We start from the raw sequence: 13,115 nt of genomic DNA on the forward strand, positions 1-13,115 counted from the left end.
TCTTTTTCACATGTTCTGAAATGCAAATTGACCTAGACTCATTATTCACAGACCCTGTCTGTCAAGGATGTGTATCTTAACAGAGTGAAATCAGTCAGTAGGAACACTCTCCGCCAATCAGCCGCCTCCCTCTTCCACTAATGAGCTACTTCCAGCCTCCCACGTTAGATTAAGCCCTCCAGTGGAGCTTTAGGTTTAATTAGGAGGTGATCATTGTGTGTGTTTATATGTGTAAACGAAAATGCAAATTCTCAAATGATATATCAAAGTCCTTGATTGCGTTCAACATCAACAGGCACATGCTGAATGTGACGTGGGAAAGGAAAGATCTGTCATTCAACAGCCAAGGCTTCCTCACCAATCCTTCCATGGTCCTCGTCGCTTTGGACCGTGACAGACTTTGGGACAAGGTACTGGGCACCAGATACTGAATCACACTAACAAGCTGGCATGACGGCACACGAACAATAAGATGTTTGTCCCGTTATGTGCCCGTATAAAGTTCATATACAGAGGACTTATATAACAAGATATATAACGGATTCACAGATTAATTACGCTGAGAGTGACATTTGCAAAGACAGTTAACATTTGCTGCTAGCAATGCACCCAGGGATGATCAAATAACTGCCATTGGAGTGCGTTGATACTGATAGAATCGTTCGTAGGAGTATCTTTTTTATGATCTCTAAATGTGAAGTTGTGTTCGACATCAAAAATAATGATATTCTCGGAAAGTGTAATTCACATTGAATATTTAGGAGAATATGTGTATCATGTCTGTGTTCAGATTTGACTGAGTTATACAATTGTTTACCCAAATTACATCAACGGGGCACTAAGGTTTCTTTTAAGTGTCTTGATTGCTTCTTTATGCTGTGTGTCACATCCACTGCTGCAGCTCCAACTGTGCTGACCGCAGTGGTGAACCGGCATAAACAGCAGGACAAACTAGAAAACAATATCTTCCCGTTGTTTTTAGAACCCCAGCGTGAACCTGTATTTTAACCACACACAGTATCTTTTCCTCACATCTGTCCCTCTAACCCCTCCACCCCTTTTCTTGCTGTCACAGTGGAGATGTCAGCATCCTTGACTTGAACAATTGATCAAAAGATAACTCCCCAATCACTCTGAACCTCACAAATAGATGGTATTTGAAAGGTACAAGTGTAGATTGTAATCAATAATGTTTTGTGTCTGTGTGTTTCCTCTTGAAGCCACCCTCTTACTCTGGTTTTATTGTCGCCATGCTTTGCAATTTTCTTAAGACTTTTCACTCCCTTTTACACACACACAAACACACACCAATTTTTCAAAGCCGAGGGTGTATTGAAAAAGTTAGACTAAATAGAGAGACCTGAACGTAATCTCACAGCTACAGTTGAACTCATTTATTTCTGGCCTGGAAAGACCAACCTACTTCATCAATGTCACCTCCTGGCTGGTGTGTAAGTCGGCGTGTGTGTATGAACATGGACATGTAATTGTGTTGAAGTGGGGTTTTGTTTTGGTGTGTGTGTAGATTTGAAGGTAGCAGCCAGCACTTCATCTATTCCTTATGTCCTCATGTTGAAGTGTAGATATACTGCTGTTGTGGACACACACACACACGCACGCACGCACGCACGCACGCACGCACGCACACACACACACACACACACACACACACACACACACACACACACACACACACACACACACACACACACACACACACACACAGAGTTTTGCACAGTTGAATTGTTGCACAAGGTGATTGTACTGCTAAGTCAACAGATATAATAGGTGTGATCTTTATTGTCCTCAAAGGGGAAATTCATTTTGTTCACGTTAGTACTACCAACAGCGGTACAATAAATATCATGACTCAATATCAATCTCATGAAACATTAACATTTTACGTAACATTACATAAACTCAGGGGTATATCCCTTTCAAACGGATAACTTAAATTCAGTGCAACAGTACAAGTCCTTAGAGATTGTTTTTTTGTATGCTATCAAAGGTTGCTGGGATGAAGTCTGATAAGGCGGATTTTTAACCTGCGGTGGACGATGGGCAGTGACTCTACAGTCCTGACTCCAGCAAGGAGCTCATTCCACCAGTGAGAAGAGCCAGGACCGAGATAAGCGACCATAGGTTTTCTGATTAATGGTTCCCTTCACTGCCCTGTAGACCAACACTGGAGTTTTGAACTGCATCAAACAGGGGGCCAGCGCAGTGAATGGAGAAGCGGGATTCTCTGCAGAGGTCTGATGAGACCATGACTGAGAAATGCTTACCTACAAAACATGCATTTGAAATCTATGACGTCCAATATGGATGCCCTAGGATGAATCTTAACATCTAAGAAAGAACAAATGTAATCATGCATTAACTTTGATTTTTAACATGCAGTATTGGGGACATTTCTTAGATTTTTAACCCAGTATCCAAGAATCAATACCAGTTGTGGCAACAAATGACAGAGCTTCAACTTAAGATCCTCTATGAGAGGAAGCGACATCCCATAACAAGACAGATTGAAATGAGCGATCTTCACAACTGGCATCTCTGCGATACCCTCATTCACAGATGGTGTGGAGAAACAAATCACTGTCTCGCACAATATACTGTACCTTCATGCAGATTTGTAAATCATCCATGCATGACGAAGGAAGAGCGTTAGCATGAGCGAGCAGAAGAACAAATCAAGAGTGGGTATGAATAAGAGCTCTCATTAAAGCTGTAAGAGAGCAAGTTTCACATGCAGTAAGTCAGCGCTGGCTGAGCTCACCATGGCTCATTAGGTTGGGTTGATATGACAAACAGTCCTGGCTCTCACAGAGAGGGTTTCACTGAGTTTAGTGTCAACATCGATGGGATTATTCTCTGTGTGATGTGACAATATACCACAATTCTAGTCCCAAGTGGCTCCCTCTGACATTGAAAAACTAAATGCACCTCTTTTTTCTCTTGGCTACAGTATATTTTAGTCTGGCAGCAAATCTGTTTGTCAATCACAGTTGAGCACGCTTTGTTATCAAAATGATTTCTAATTATGAAAGTAGCTCTACAAATAGCATCAAATATTTGAAAAGCAAAAAGACTTTAACACACAGATAATTAACACCACTAATTACTTGAACAGTTCCCATTTATGAACAGTGACATTTCAATTTGTTATTCACTTGAAGAAGAAAATTAATAATTGAATAATCATTCAACAAAATGAACACAGATTGAAGGCAACACATGTTGGGATGTATAATTAATGTGAGGCAGTTGGTATCTTTGTTTTATATTCTGCTTTTTTTCTAAAAATGTCTAACTCAAACACTTTTAAGTCTTTGAGGCATTAATGAACTCTACTCTTCTTTCATCTTCTAATCCTCTTCCTCCTGGTCAGCACATGCTAATTTCCATTTTTAAATAAAATAGAAAATGCATTCATCCTGTGAAGTTGGGAGAGACAAGACAGCGAAAGAGAGAAGGGGTTGATATGCAGATCAGGTCGAGGGTGAGATTCAAACACTTGTGCAGGATCGTGCTGAGGTTTTTGTCTCTCACCCTCCCTCTTCAGGTCGGAACTTTCTCCCGAGGGATCCTTCAGGTTCGCTACCCGGTTTGGCCTCGATATGGCAGCTTTCTGGAGCAGGTGTCCGATGACCGCCACCTGACTGTGGCCACGCTGGAGGAGCATCCCTTCGTCATGGTGGAGAACGTGGACCCGGGCACTGGCACATGTGTCCGCAACACAGTGCCCTGCAGGCGCCAGTCCAATCAAACAGGAAGGTACGCAAAGCAACGCAAACACGCTTGTTACATATGCACGAACATGACATACTAAAGATTTAGACACAGAGATGGCTATTGAACCCTAATACTTTTTGGGTTATCAAAAACTGTCCAAATCTTGTATTGAATGTCGGTCAGGTTAAGAGTCTTGTGTACTTTTATTTTTTAAAAGAGGTTATTAAAGGTGGGGTAGGTAATTTTGGAGAAACCAGCTTGAGTGCGCTAGAATTTGAAAATACACAGCCGGAAAAAATCTGCCACTTCCTTACAGAGACCCTCCTCCAACACACGAACGTGCACATGACCAATGAGGGCACGAGATAAGTTTGTGCACAGATGGAAGGCTGACAGGCAGGTAGGCCATCCAGTTATTTTTAGTCGGGCCGGCTAAAATGATTGGTCGTGCTTTTTACAGTACTACGGCTTCCACAGATGAAATTTTTTAATGTATTTATCTTCAAAGCATTTAATATATTCATTGCTATCAGGATGTTAAGAGCATTCCATGGAATATAACAAAAAGTGTTTCTGAAATAAATGACATACCCCACCTTTAAGTCCTGAATGTAAGTTTGCGGTTGGCCTAATTGTGTTTTATGCAGTACCATTATGCTAGCATGCCAATGTATTGTGTGTTATGCGGTGTTCAGGTTGGTTAATAAACGTGGATCGTGGATTTTTGCGTCTTTCAGTATGATTCTGTGACAATCAAAAATGGTAACACTTTATATTAAGGTACACAAATTAACCATCAACTAGTTGTTAATTAACATGCATATTAGCAGTATATTGGCTCTTTATTAGTCATTATAAAACACTTATTAATGCCTTATTCTACATGACCATATTCTAAGAGTAAGACATTAGTTGAGAGTTTTTCCTCAATAACCCTCTGCTTATTTATTGCAAGTAAGGAAGTTGTTGAACTTGAGTTTTGGTCTTAATATGCGCTGCTCAATATATGGGCCTAATAAGGCAGTAGTACCACAAGAATAGTAATTCTCCCATAATAACACTTAACAAATATGATCTATTCTTATGTAACAAGACATGAAACTATAAGTGTTAATTGTGTCTAAATAACTCAAAATTAGGTATTTCTATCTAAGAATATGTTTTGGGGTATTGACAGTTCAGCTACCAATAGCAAGGTGATATTGACCTGTATGTTTCATATTTGCACATTTATATTTTTGTGAAATTTGTACTGAAGGTTAGACAGGAAACCGGGTACAGGAAGTAGCAGAAAGTTAACTGGCATGGCAGTAGAATGGCAGAGCATGGCAGTAGACTGCTACTAATTTTCCATATGTAACCTGAAGAGTAAAAGGGTCAAGTCCGTCAGAAAGCAATGACTGTAAGTGTAAGTGTAATCCTTACACTTTTTGTAACTTCTTTTTGTATAGTTTCACTCCGTTTGAATTTCAGTGGACTGCAAATAAGTCAATAAAGGAGCATGGCTGCTCATTCCCTGGCTCTCAAAAGAGTTTGGCTGGCTGTTTAATCTATGTTCACACTGAGACAGTACAACACATAGAGAGAACAGTACACCTAGTGTGTAAGTACATACAAGCAGGTCACACAGTATGATCACAACTTCATAAAATCTGTTAAACATCTGTTTTATTAAAAAGTACAGGCTGCATGTGTTCTCAGCCTTCGAGAAACTTGACATGTTTTGTTATGTGTCTGAACCTCTCTTTATTGGTTCATTAATAAAACAGATATTTCAACGTGTGCCTACTTTGTTCATGTACTGTTGAGGTTAATTTCAGTAGTTGTGTGCTATAATGTATTTACAAAGTGTGAAGAGGTGGCAACTTTAGAATAGGGAACCTGTTCAGGTCAATTAGAGTCAAATTACTAGCTTATTGGTTATGAACAAGACTTCACTTTAAAATAGGGAACATGTTCTTAGATATAAATACCTCATTTTGAGTTATTTAGACTTAAAGGTGGGGTAGGTAAGTTTGAGAAACCGGCTCGAGATACACTTTTTGTTATATTCCATGGAATGCTCTTAACATCCTGATAGCAATGAATATCTTAAGTGCTTTGACAAAAAATCCATAGAAAAAATGTCATCTGTGGAAGCCGTAGTACTGTAAAAAGCACGACCAATCATTTTAGCCAGCCCGGCTAAAATAACTGGATGGCCTACCTGCCTGTCAGCCTTCCATCTGTGCACAAACTTATCTCGTGCCCTTATTGGTAATGTGCGCGTTCGTGTGTGTTGGAGGAGGGGCTCTGTAAAGAAGTGGCAGATTTTTTCCAGTTGTGTATTTTCAAATTCTAGCGCACTCGAGCTGGTTTCTCCAAAATTACCTACCCCACCTTTAATTAACACTTATAGTTTCATGTCTTGTTACATAAGAATAGATCATATTTGTTAAGTGTTATTATGGGAGAATTACTATTCTTGTGGTACTACTGCCTTATTAGGCCCATATTGAGCAGCGCATATTAAGACCAAAACTCATGTACAACAACTTCCTTACTTGCAATAAATAAGCACTAATTAGAGGGTTATTGTGGAAAAACTCTCAACTAATGGCCTTTTACTTGTAGAATACGGTCATGTAGAATAAGGCATTAATACGTGTTTTATAATGACTAATAAAGAGCCAATATACTGCTAATATGCATGTTAATGAACAACTAGTTGATGGTGAATTTCTGTACCTTAAAGGTGGGGTAGGTAATTTTGGAGAAACCAGCTCGAGATCGCTAGAATTTGAAAATACACAGCCGGAAAAAATCTGCCACTTCCTTATAGAGCCCCTCCTCCAACACACGAACGAGCACATGACCAATGAGGGCACGAGATAAGTTTGTGCACAGATGGAAGGCTGACAGGCAGGTAGGCCATCCAGTTATTTTAGCCGGCCCGGCTAAAATGATTGGTCGTGCTTTTTACAGTACTACGGCTTCCACAGATTACATTTTTGTATGGATTTTTTGTCAAAGCACTTAAGATATTCATTGCTATCGGGATGTTAAGAGCATTCAATGGAATATAACAAAAAGTGTATCTCGAGCCGGTTTCTCAAACTTACCTACCCCACCTTTAATATAAAGTGTTACCCAATTTTGACTCCATCAGCTGTGCAATTTAGTATTATAAGTTATATCATATTACTTTTACTGAATCATAGCGTCCACATCATCAGATCCAGTTTTCTCCATTGATGTAGTTCTAGGTGCAAACTTTCTATGATTCTTAGCATCACCTCTCAAGGTCTATTTAGTCCAGAAACTCCAGAACAAGCGAGCGAGTGGACCTTAAGTTGATATTATTTTGTTAGTTGCTGTTTTTAAAAGGAATACTTCCTTCACAAAATGACTATTTGTGAATCACTTACCCCTTGTTACTGTACCTTGCATTCTCAAAGAAAACTTCTCTTGCATTTCATCTCTCAAAAATCATATTATTTATTTGATAAGAAATATTAAGATTATAATGACACTTTTGATGATAAAGTTGCCAATATGCTATCTTTGTTTAGCCACATTTTGAGTGCCTACATAAAAAATACTTTAAAGAAATGGATTTCAAAACGTATAATGTCTTCACGAGTACTGAAACATTTCAAATTATACGCAGTCATAAACACAGACACCTGCACCCTCCCGCTCTGTTTCTCTGCCCCAGTTTAGTTCAGTCGACACTGCGAACCTCCACACTTCATTAAGCACAGAGTAATTGTGTGTGTTGAGTGTCTAAGCACCTTAAAAACACACCTCTGGTGTCAAACACCGAGCGCAGCATGGCAGAAGACAGCCATTAAACAGCTATTACCTATAACTACGTACAACTGGTGCTCTTCAGGAATGCACAATGTCTTCATTATGTTCAAACAATAAAAGTTCAAGACTGTCATAAATATAATTGCGTCGTAAAACTATTGTCAACCACTTTAACTCTATTGTTTCCACATTGACAACTCCTACAAAACATCATATTTTTATTTTGGGAAATCCTAAAATCAATCGTGTCTATCCTCAAAGATGAAGAATGGGATGTCAAAGTATCACTAAGTCATGTTTGACTTGTTCCTGTATGTGCTGAAGCAAACTGTTTCAGAGTTGTTTTAAAATATAGATTTACTCAAGGTCGACTTACTGTCTTTCTCTGGAAATTCTCTTCGGCATGAGATATGAAGTGTCTCCTTGTTTCCGATCGGTGGTCGTTACACGTATGAATGTAATATTATTTAATAAGATGGCCAGTAACACCTTAGAATGTGCCGTCTCCATTTGCATTTGAAAATCGGTTCTTTGCAAATGATATCTGAGACAAAGTGTGCCTAAAACCTGCTGTGTTGGAATAATGAATCAGAGATGGCACATATGTCTCTGATCACAGACACATTGTTGTGTTTCTGCTTGGATCCTCCAAGATAGCATTAATGAATTATTTCTATGTATTTATTTCAAAGTGATTTTCTTTGTTGGTCCGCGTGAAAGGAAATGCTAATACTTGATTAGTCTTTTTATGGTGTTCACTATGATATGCGTGCATATTTACGACATTTAGATTTGGTTTCTAAAGGCTTTCATGTTGCGTTTTCATTGGACAATAACTTGTACAAATGAAAAGATGAGATCTACTTCACCAACCAACAGTTTTCATTATGGACTTCAAGGAAACCAGAATAAAATATTAACTAATGCAAGGACTTTCCATTTTCTGTGGCTGCTTGGGACTAGTACATTTGGCTTGCCGATGTTGGGACAACAGCACACCAGAAGAAAAGTTCCCACATTCACAAATGATTAATAGATCCTCTGAAGCAGCAGAGCATATACTGTCCAGCATGCCAAGAGATTTGGGAATAACAATAAAACAGAGAAAACACGCAATTTGCTGCCAGTTCTGCACCTTTTAATGCCAGAACCACCACACCTCAGTGCCCTGATTTAGTAATTTATTTAAGGGCTCAACCCAACCTTGACCTACTGTATATCTCCACTATGCACTCAGGAGTTGTGTTATTTCCAACTTTAAATCTCACTGGAGGATTTATTTGTGCTTGTTATTGATTGTTATGTATTTCTGCTGCTGTGCTGTTTGCTTGCCACATAGAGCTTACCAAAGTATAGAACCATAACAATTTGCCGAAGTATGATAATACCAAAAAAAGAAGATAACATTTGGCTTTGTGGCACATTGTCAAACACATGCAAAACAAAATACATCCAGCCACACATGGAACATTCCTGCATCTTAAGTTCCTTGAATCACATTTATAAATATTTTAAGCACAAAATACGTGTAAAAACATTGATTTATGTCTAAAAATGCTCAAAATTGATACTGCTGTCTTAACTGTCTGTTAAATATAAAGCCATATTATTGGACAGTTAGCTTACTTATCATGAAACACAAATCAGAACACAGCTAGCATGTTTCTGTCCAAAGGTACAAACAATTTGCCTCGTAACCAAATAAGTCCTATAGTTGAAGGATTTTCTTTAACCTTTAGACAAAGCCAGGCTAGCTACTAGGGTTAGGGTTATGCTCTTCATGCTAAGCTAACAAGCTGCTGGCTACATCTTCATATAAAACACAAAGATGTGAAACTTCTCATCTAAGATTGAAAGAAAGTCAATCAAATGTATTAATCAAAATGACAAACTACCTAAAGTTAAATGTATTGTTGTTGCAGAATGTTATGTTATGGACTGCGTTGGAACCTTTTATCCAGCAAGTCACATGTCACAGGACCACTATAACTTGTATTGAACAATTATATATTTAGTCTAATTACCTTTTTATCGCACAACAGAAAACAAACAATAGCCTGTAAATGCCATGTTAATTTGCCATGTATTGCGTCCACATGTATCCTTGAGTGTGTGTGTGTGTGTGTGTGTGTGTGTGTGTGTGTGTGTGTGTGTGTGTGTGTGTTAGAGTGTATCAGTTATGCAGATTGCAGAGCTGACCATGGCTGGCACATTAATTATGGAGAGAGATATGTAGCGGCTGTTGTTGGGCCCAATGGCACATTGATTGCCAGTAAAGAAGATTTATTTGTTCAACATGGGGACATCTGTCATAGCATGGGACAATGTTATCCCATCCTTCCCTCTTTCTGTTTCTCTTTCACCATTTCTCTAAGGCTGGCATGTCCTATTTGGAAGTTGACCAACAAACAGGGAGAAGAAGAGAGGCAGAGAGGACTGGCTGCTATATTAATCAGTTAAACTTGCTGTGTGGCCTGAGCAGCTTCCCTGCAGAGCAGATGTTTAGCGAAATTAGAAAAAAATGTTGTCTTGCTCATTAAAAAATCCTTTTCTTTGGACAGATGATGGCCTCATTTGCCAGAAAGCTGGGTCTACCTCTGTGCTGATTAGGGAGCAGGAATTCTACCGTAAAATGTCTTACTCTACTTAAAAAAACCAAATGATATAGTATGTTTAGGAGCAGAGCTTTGCTGTGTTGCTTCCCACCCACTTTAGGAAAGGGAGGCACGGGAGAACCAGAACCAGGACTGAGCCAGGCAGACTGTCAGACCCTGCTGCAGTAAAGTGACTGCTGTTTTGGTCCACTAGGGTCTAATTCATCAGACAATGAATGTTCCTTGAAGTCATTCTAACAAGTTTCTGAAACTATTTTCTTTATTTTAAATCATTTTGAACTAGACACATTATATTACCAAAAGTTGTTTAACTTGTTTTAAATCCTATTGCCAAATTGAATGAGCTGGAGGATTTTACAAAACCCTGGATAACAGTTCATTTTTTTGAACTATGCTGATCTTGATAAACTACAAATAACGTTGAAGAAAGATCTAAGTTATGGCAAGTAATCCATGCTAACAGTTTAAGGAACTAAAACAGTAAAACCCAAGCAAAAATGGAGATTCATAACTTCCTGTACTGGCTCTTGGCATAGGGAGTAATTTGTGTGATTAAACTGGATTTCTTTGTGTTCTTTTAGATGGGGGCTCTTCTTTTTTTAATTAGGGGAAATCACCATGCCAACGTCGTGTTTTGACAATAGTTATCTTGAATATTTTTGAAACAGGAATTTAACATGACAATGTCCCTATTACTGTTTACTGTATTTCCCCCTCACCATTCTTAAATGATCACATTGGTGGTGATTACAATTATTTCCTCCTTCTCCTCGTCCTCCTCCATCTTTGCTCCTTTGCTCTCTCCGCCCTTTCCCTCCAATCTGAACCCTGTCCTGTCAGGCAGTGTCTGGTTGTTCGCCATGTGTTTCCTGTCTACTGCTCACCTGAGATTCCTCCTCTCTCCGGTCTGACTCCCTCATGGCACTTCCCTCCACGTTGCACTACTTTTTCCAGGCATTTTTATGAAGAACACAACATAACTGCTGCTAATCCTCCACGGACACTGTACTACATGTGTGCATGTGTGCATGTGTTTGTGTGCCGGAGAGACACGGCCCAATATAAGTGTGTATGTGTGTGTGATTTGTGTGTATAATGACGACAGGTGGACAGCTCCTGCAGCAATTAATTAACGCAGCGTTTATCTGAGCTATTGACTCCTGTGAAAGAAGCGAGCCTTTCAAAAACACTTCAAATTTCTCTAAAATGAACTCTTACGCTGTTGAGAATAATCAACTTGAATGTTAATTACTCGTTTGACTCTTTATCATTCAGTGTATCCCGCATTTATTCATTCACATGATTTGTTAATGATCTTTTTAAATGCTCTTTGGCTTCTGTGGTAACTAATTGACATGCTGAGGTTATCTTGCGCACACACAAACACACACACTAAATTGAATAACTTACAAGGACTGAATAGCCCTTGTAAGTTTTAGGCCTCCACTTTGGTACTTTGGAGTTTTGTCAATGTCCTATTCAATCTGTATGCTTTTAACTTTCATCGTCCTCTGTTTTTTTGATTATTTCTTCACCATTTTCTGTCTTTCTGCTCTCTTCTTCTACACCCCATTAAGTAGCGAGGACACAGAGATGAAGTAAGTGTCTCTCACATGCTACACACCTTAATGGCCTTTGATTAGAGGCCATCACATTTACTCATGCATCTCTGTCACACTGCCTCTGTCTGTGTTTATGTGTGTTTGTGTGTGTATGTATCTATTCTCTGTCTCCTCCGTCTCCATCGACACCTTGTTAACAGATATTGATTTTAGCTAATGAACCAGCCATTGCCTGCCCTTCACTTCGCTGCTGTAGACAATAGTCACTGTCAGAATGAGAGCACACAACTATTTAGCACCCACTCTCTGGAACGAGGCAAAACAACAGCTTAGGTCTAGAAAGCTAAATATAGTCCCAGAGGCCAGACAGGACTTTATTTACCAGAATATGTTGAAAACTATCACTGCGTTTACTGTGTGTGACGCTTCTTGTTCTCATCTTTCTTTCAGTGACATCGGCCACGCGGAGTCCTACACCAAACTGTGCTGTAAGGGCTTCTGCATAGATATCCTGAAGAAACTGTCCCGCACCATCAAGTTCTCATATGACCTCTACTTAGTCACCAATGGAAAACATGGCAAGCTGGTCCGTGGTACTTGGAACGGCATGATTGGGGAGGTAAGACTGAGGGCTGAGCTATTTAAGGAAGGATAAATCCCTGAATGCAGCAGCTGGTGCAGCTGGGTTGAGTCGCTTAGTGTTCATCTACAAGGTGCTTTAAAATGTTCATCCACAGATTCAACCCAAATAAATGTAGCTTTGGGCTATGACATGCAACGATTAAATTAGAGGTAAGTGGTGTTTAGCATGCTAGCTATCACCAAATATTTGCAGTAAACTCAAAGCTGAATCACTCCAAATGAATCCTGGGGTCGAAAAGGACTTAGTATAAAACGATCTACAATATCTTTAAAAATAACTTTCTGTAGCCATGAATTTATGAAAATGTAGTCAAAATACAAAAGCACACAACAAAAGCAAAACATTACTCTGAAATAAATCAACGTTTTTTTGTGCGTTTTCCCACAAATGACATTATTAAAATACAAAATGAATTGGTCAGATGTTGGAAAAGGTTGAAAAGTGTCAGGTGTTTTACGTACAGCATTAGTTATGTTATATTGAAATGTTGATGATAAATTAGCCGTTGTCACACAGATGAAGTGATATAAGCATTTTAAAGCTGTACAGAAGGATAGTAAATCCGCTGTACACACTATAAGGATCGCCTTGTACAGTTGGGAGATGGCAGTAATGATGCACAGCATCTGGAGTGACAGCACTGCATGGCGGGGAGAAATTCTTTGATGGGTTTTGGCTTGGTCAGTGGTGTGAGGCCTTGCATGCACATATGGAGCGACGCTTTTCTTCCACACAGCGAGCCACATCAAACGCAGATGCATCTGAAAG

General features: G+C 39.2%; 1 protein-coding gene across 2 annotated transcripts in view; it reads left to right on the forward strand.

Annotated features, from left to right (window-relative positions):
- Window positions 1–13,115, forward strand: part of LOC117473425 (glutamate receptor ionotropic, NMDA 2C-like) — a 50,997-nt gene that overhangs the window by 26,020 nt on the left and 11,862 nt on the right. For both annotated transcript variants that reach the window (XM_034119002.1, XM_034119003.1), the window contains 4 exons: window positions 296–410; window positions 3,566–3,777; window positions 11,723–11,740; window positions 12,155–12,323. In XM_034119002.1, coding sequence (XP_033974893.1) covers window positions 296–410; window positions 3,566–3,777; window positions 11,723–11,740; window positions 12,155–12,323 — 514 coding nt within the window. The remainder of the gene's footprint in view (window positions 1–295; window positions 411–3,565; window positions 3,778–11,722; window positions 11,741–12,154; window positions 12,324–13,115) is intronic.

Source organism: Trematomus bernacchii, unplaced genomic scaffold (genome assembly GCF_902827165.1).
Source record: "Trematomus bernacchii unplaced genomic scaffold, fTreBer1.1, whole genome shotgun sequence".
Classification (NCBI taxonomy): domain Eukaryota; kingdom Metazoa; phylum Chordata; class Actinopteri; order Perciformes; family Nototheniidae; genus Trematomus; species Trematomus bernacchii.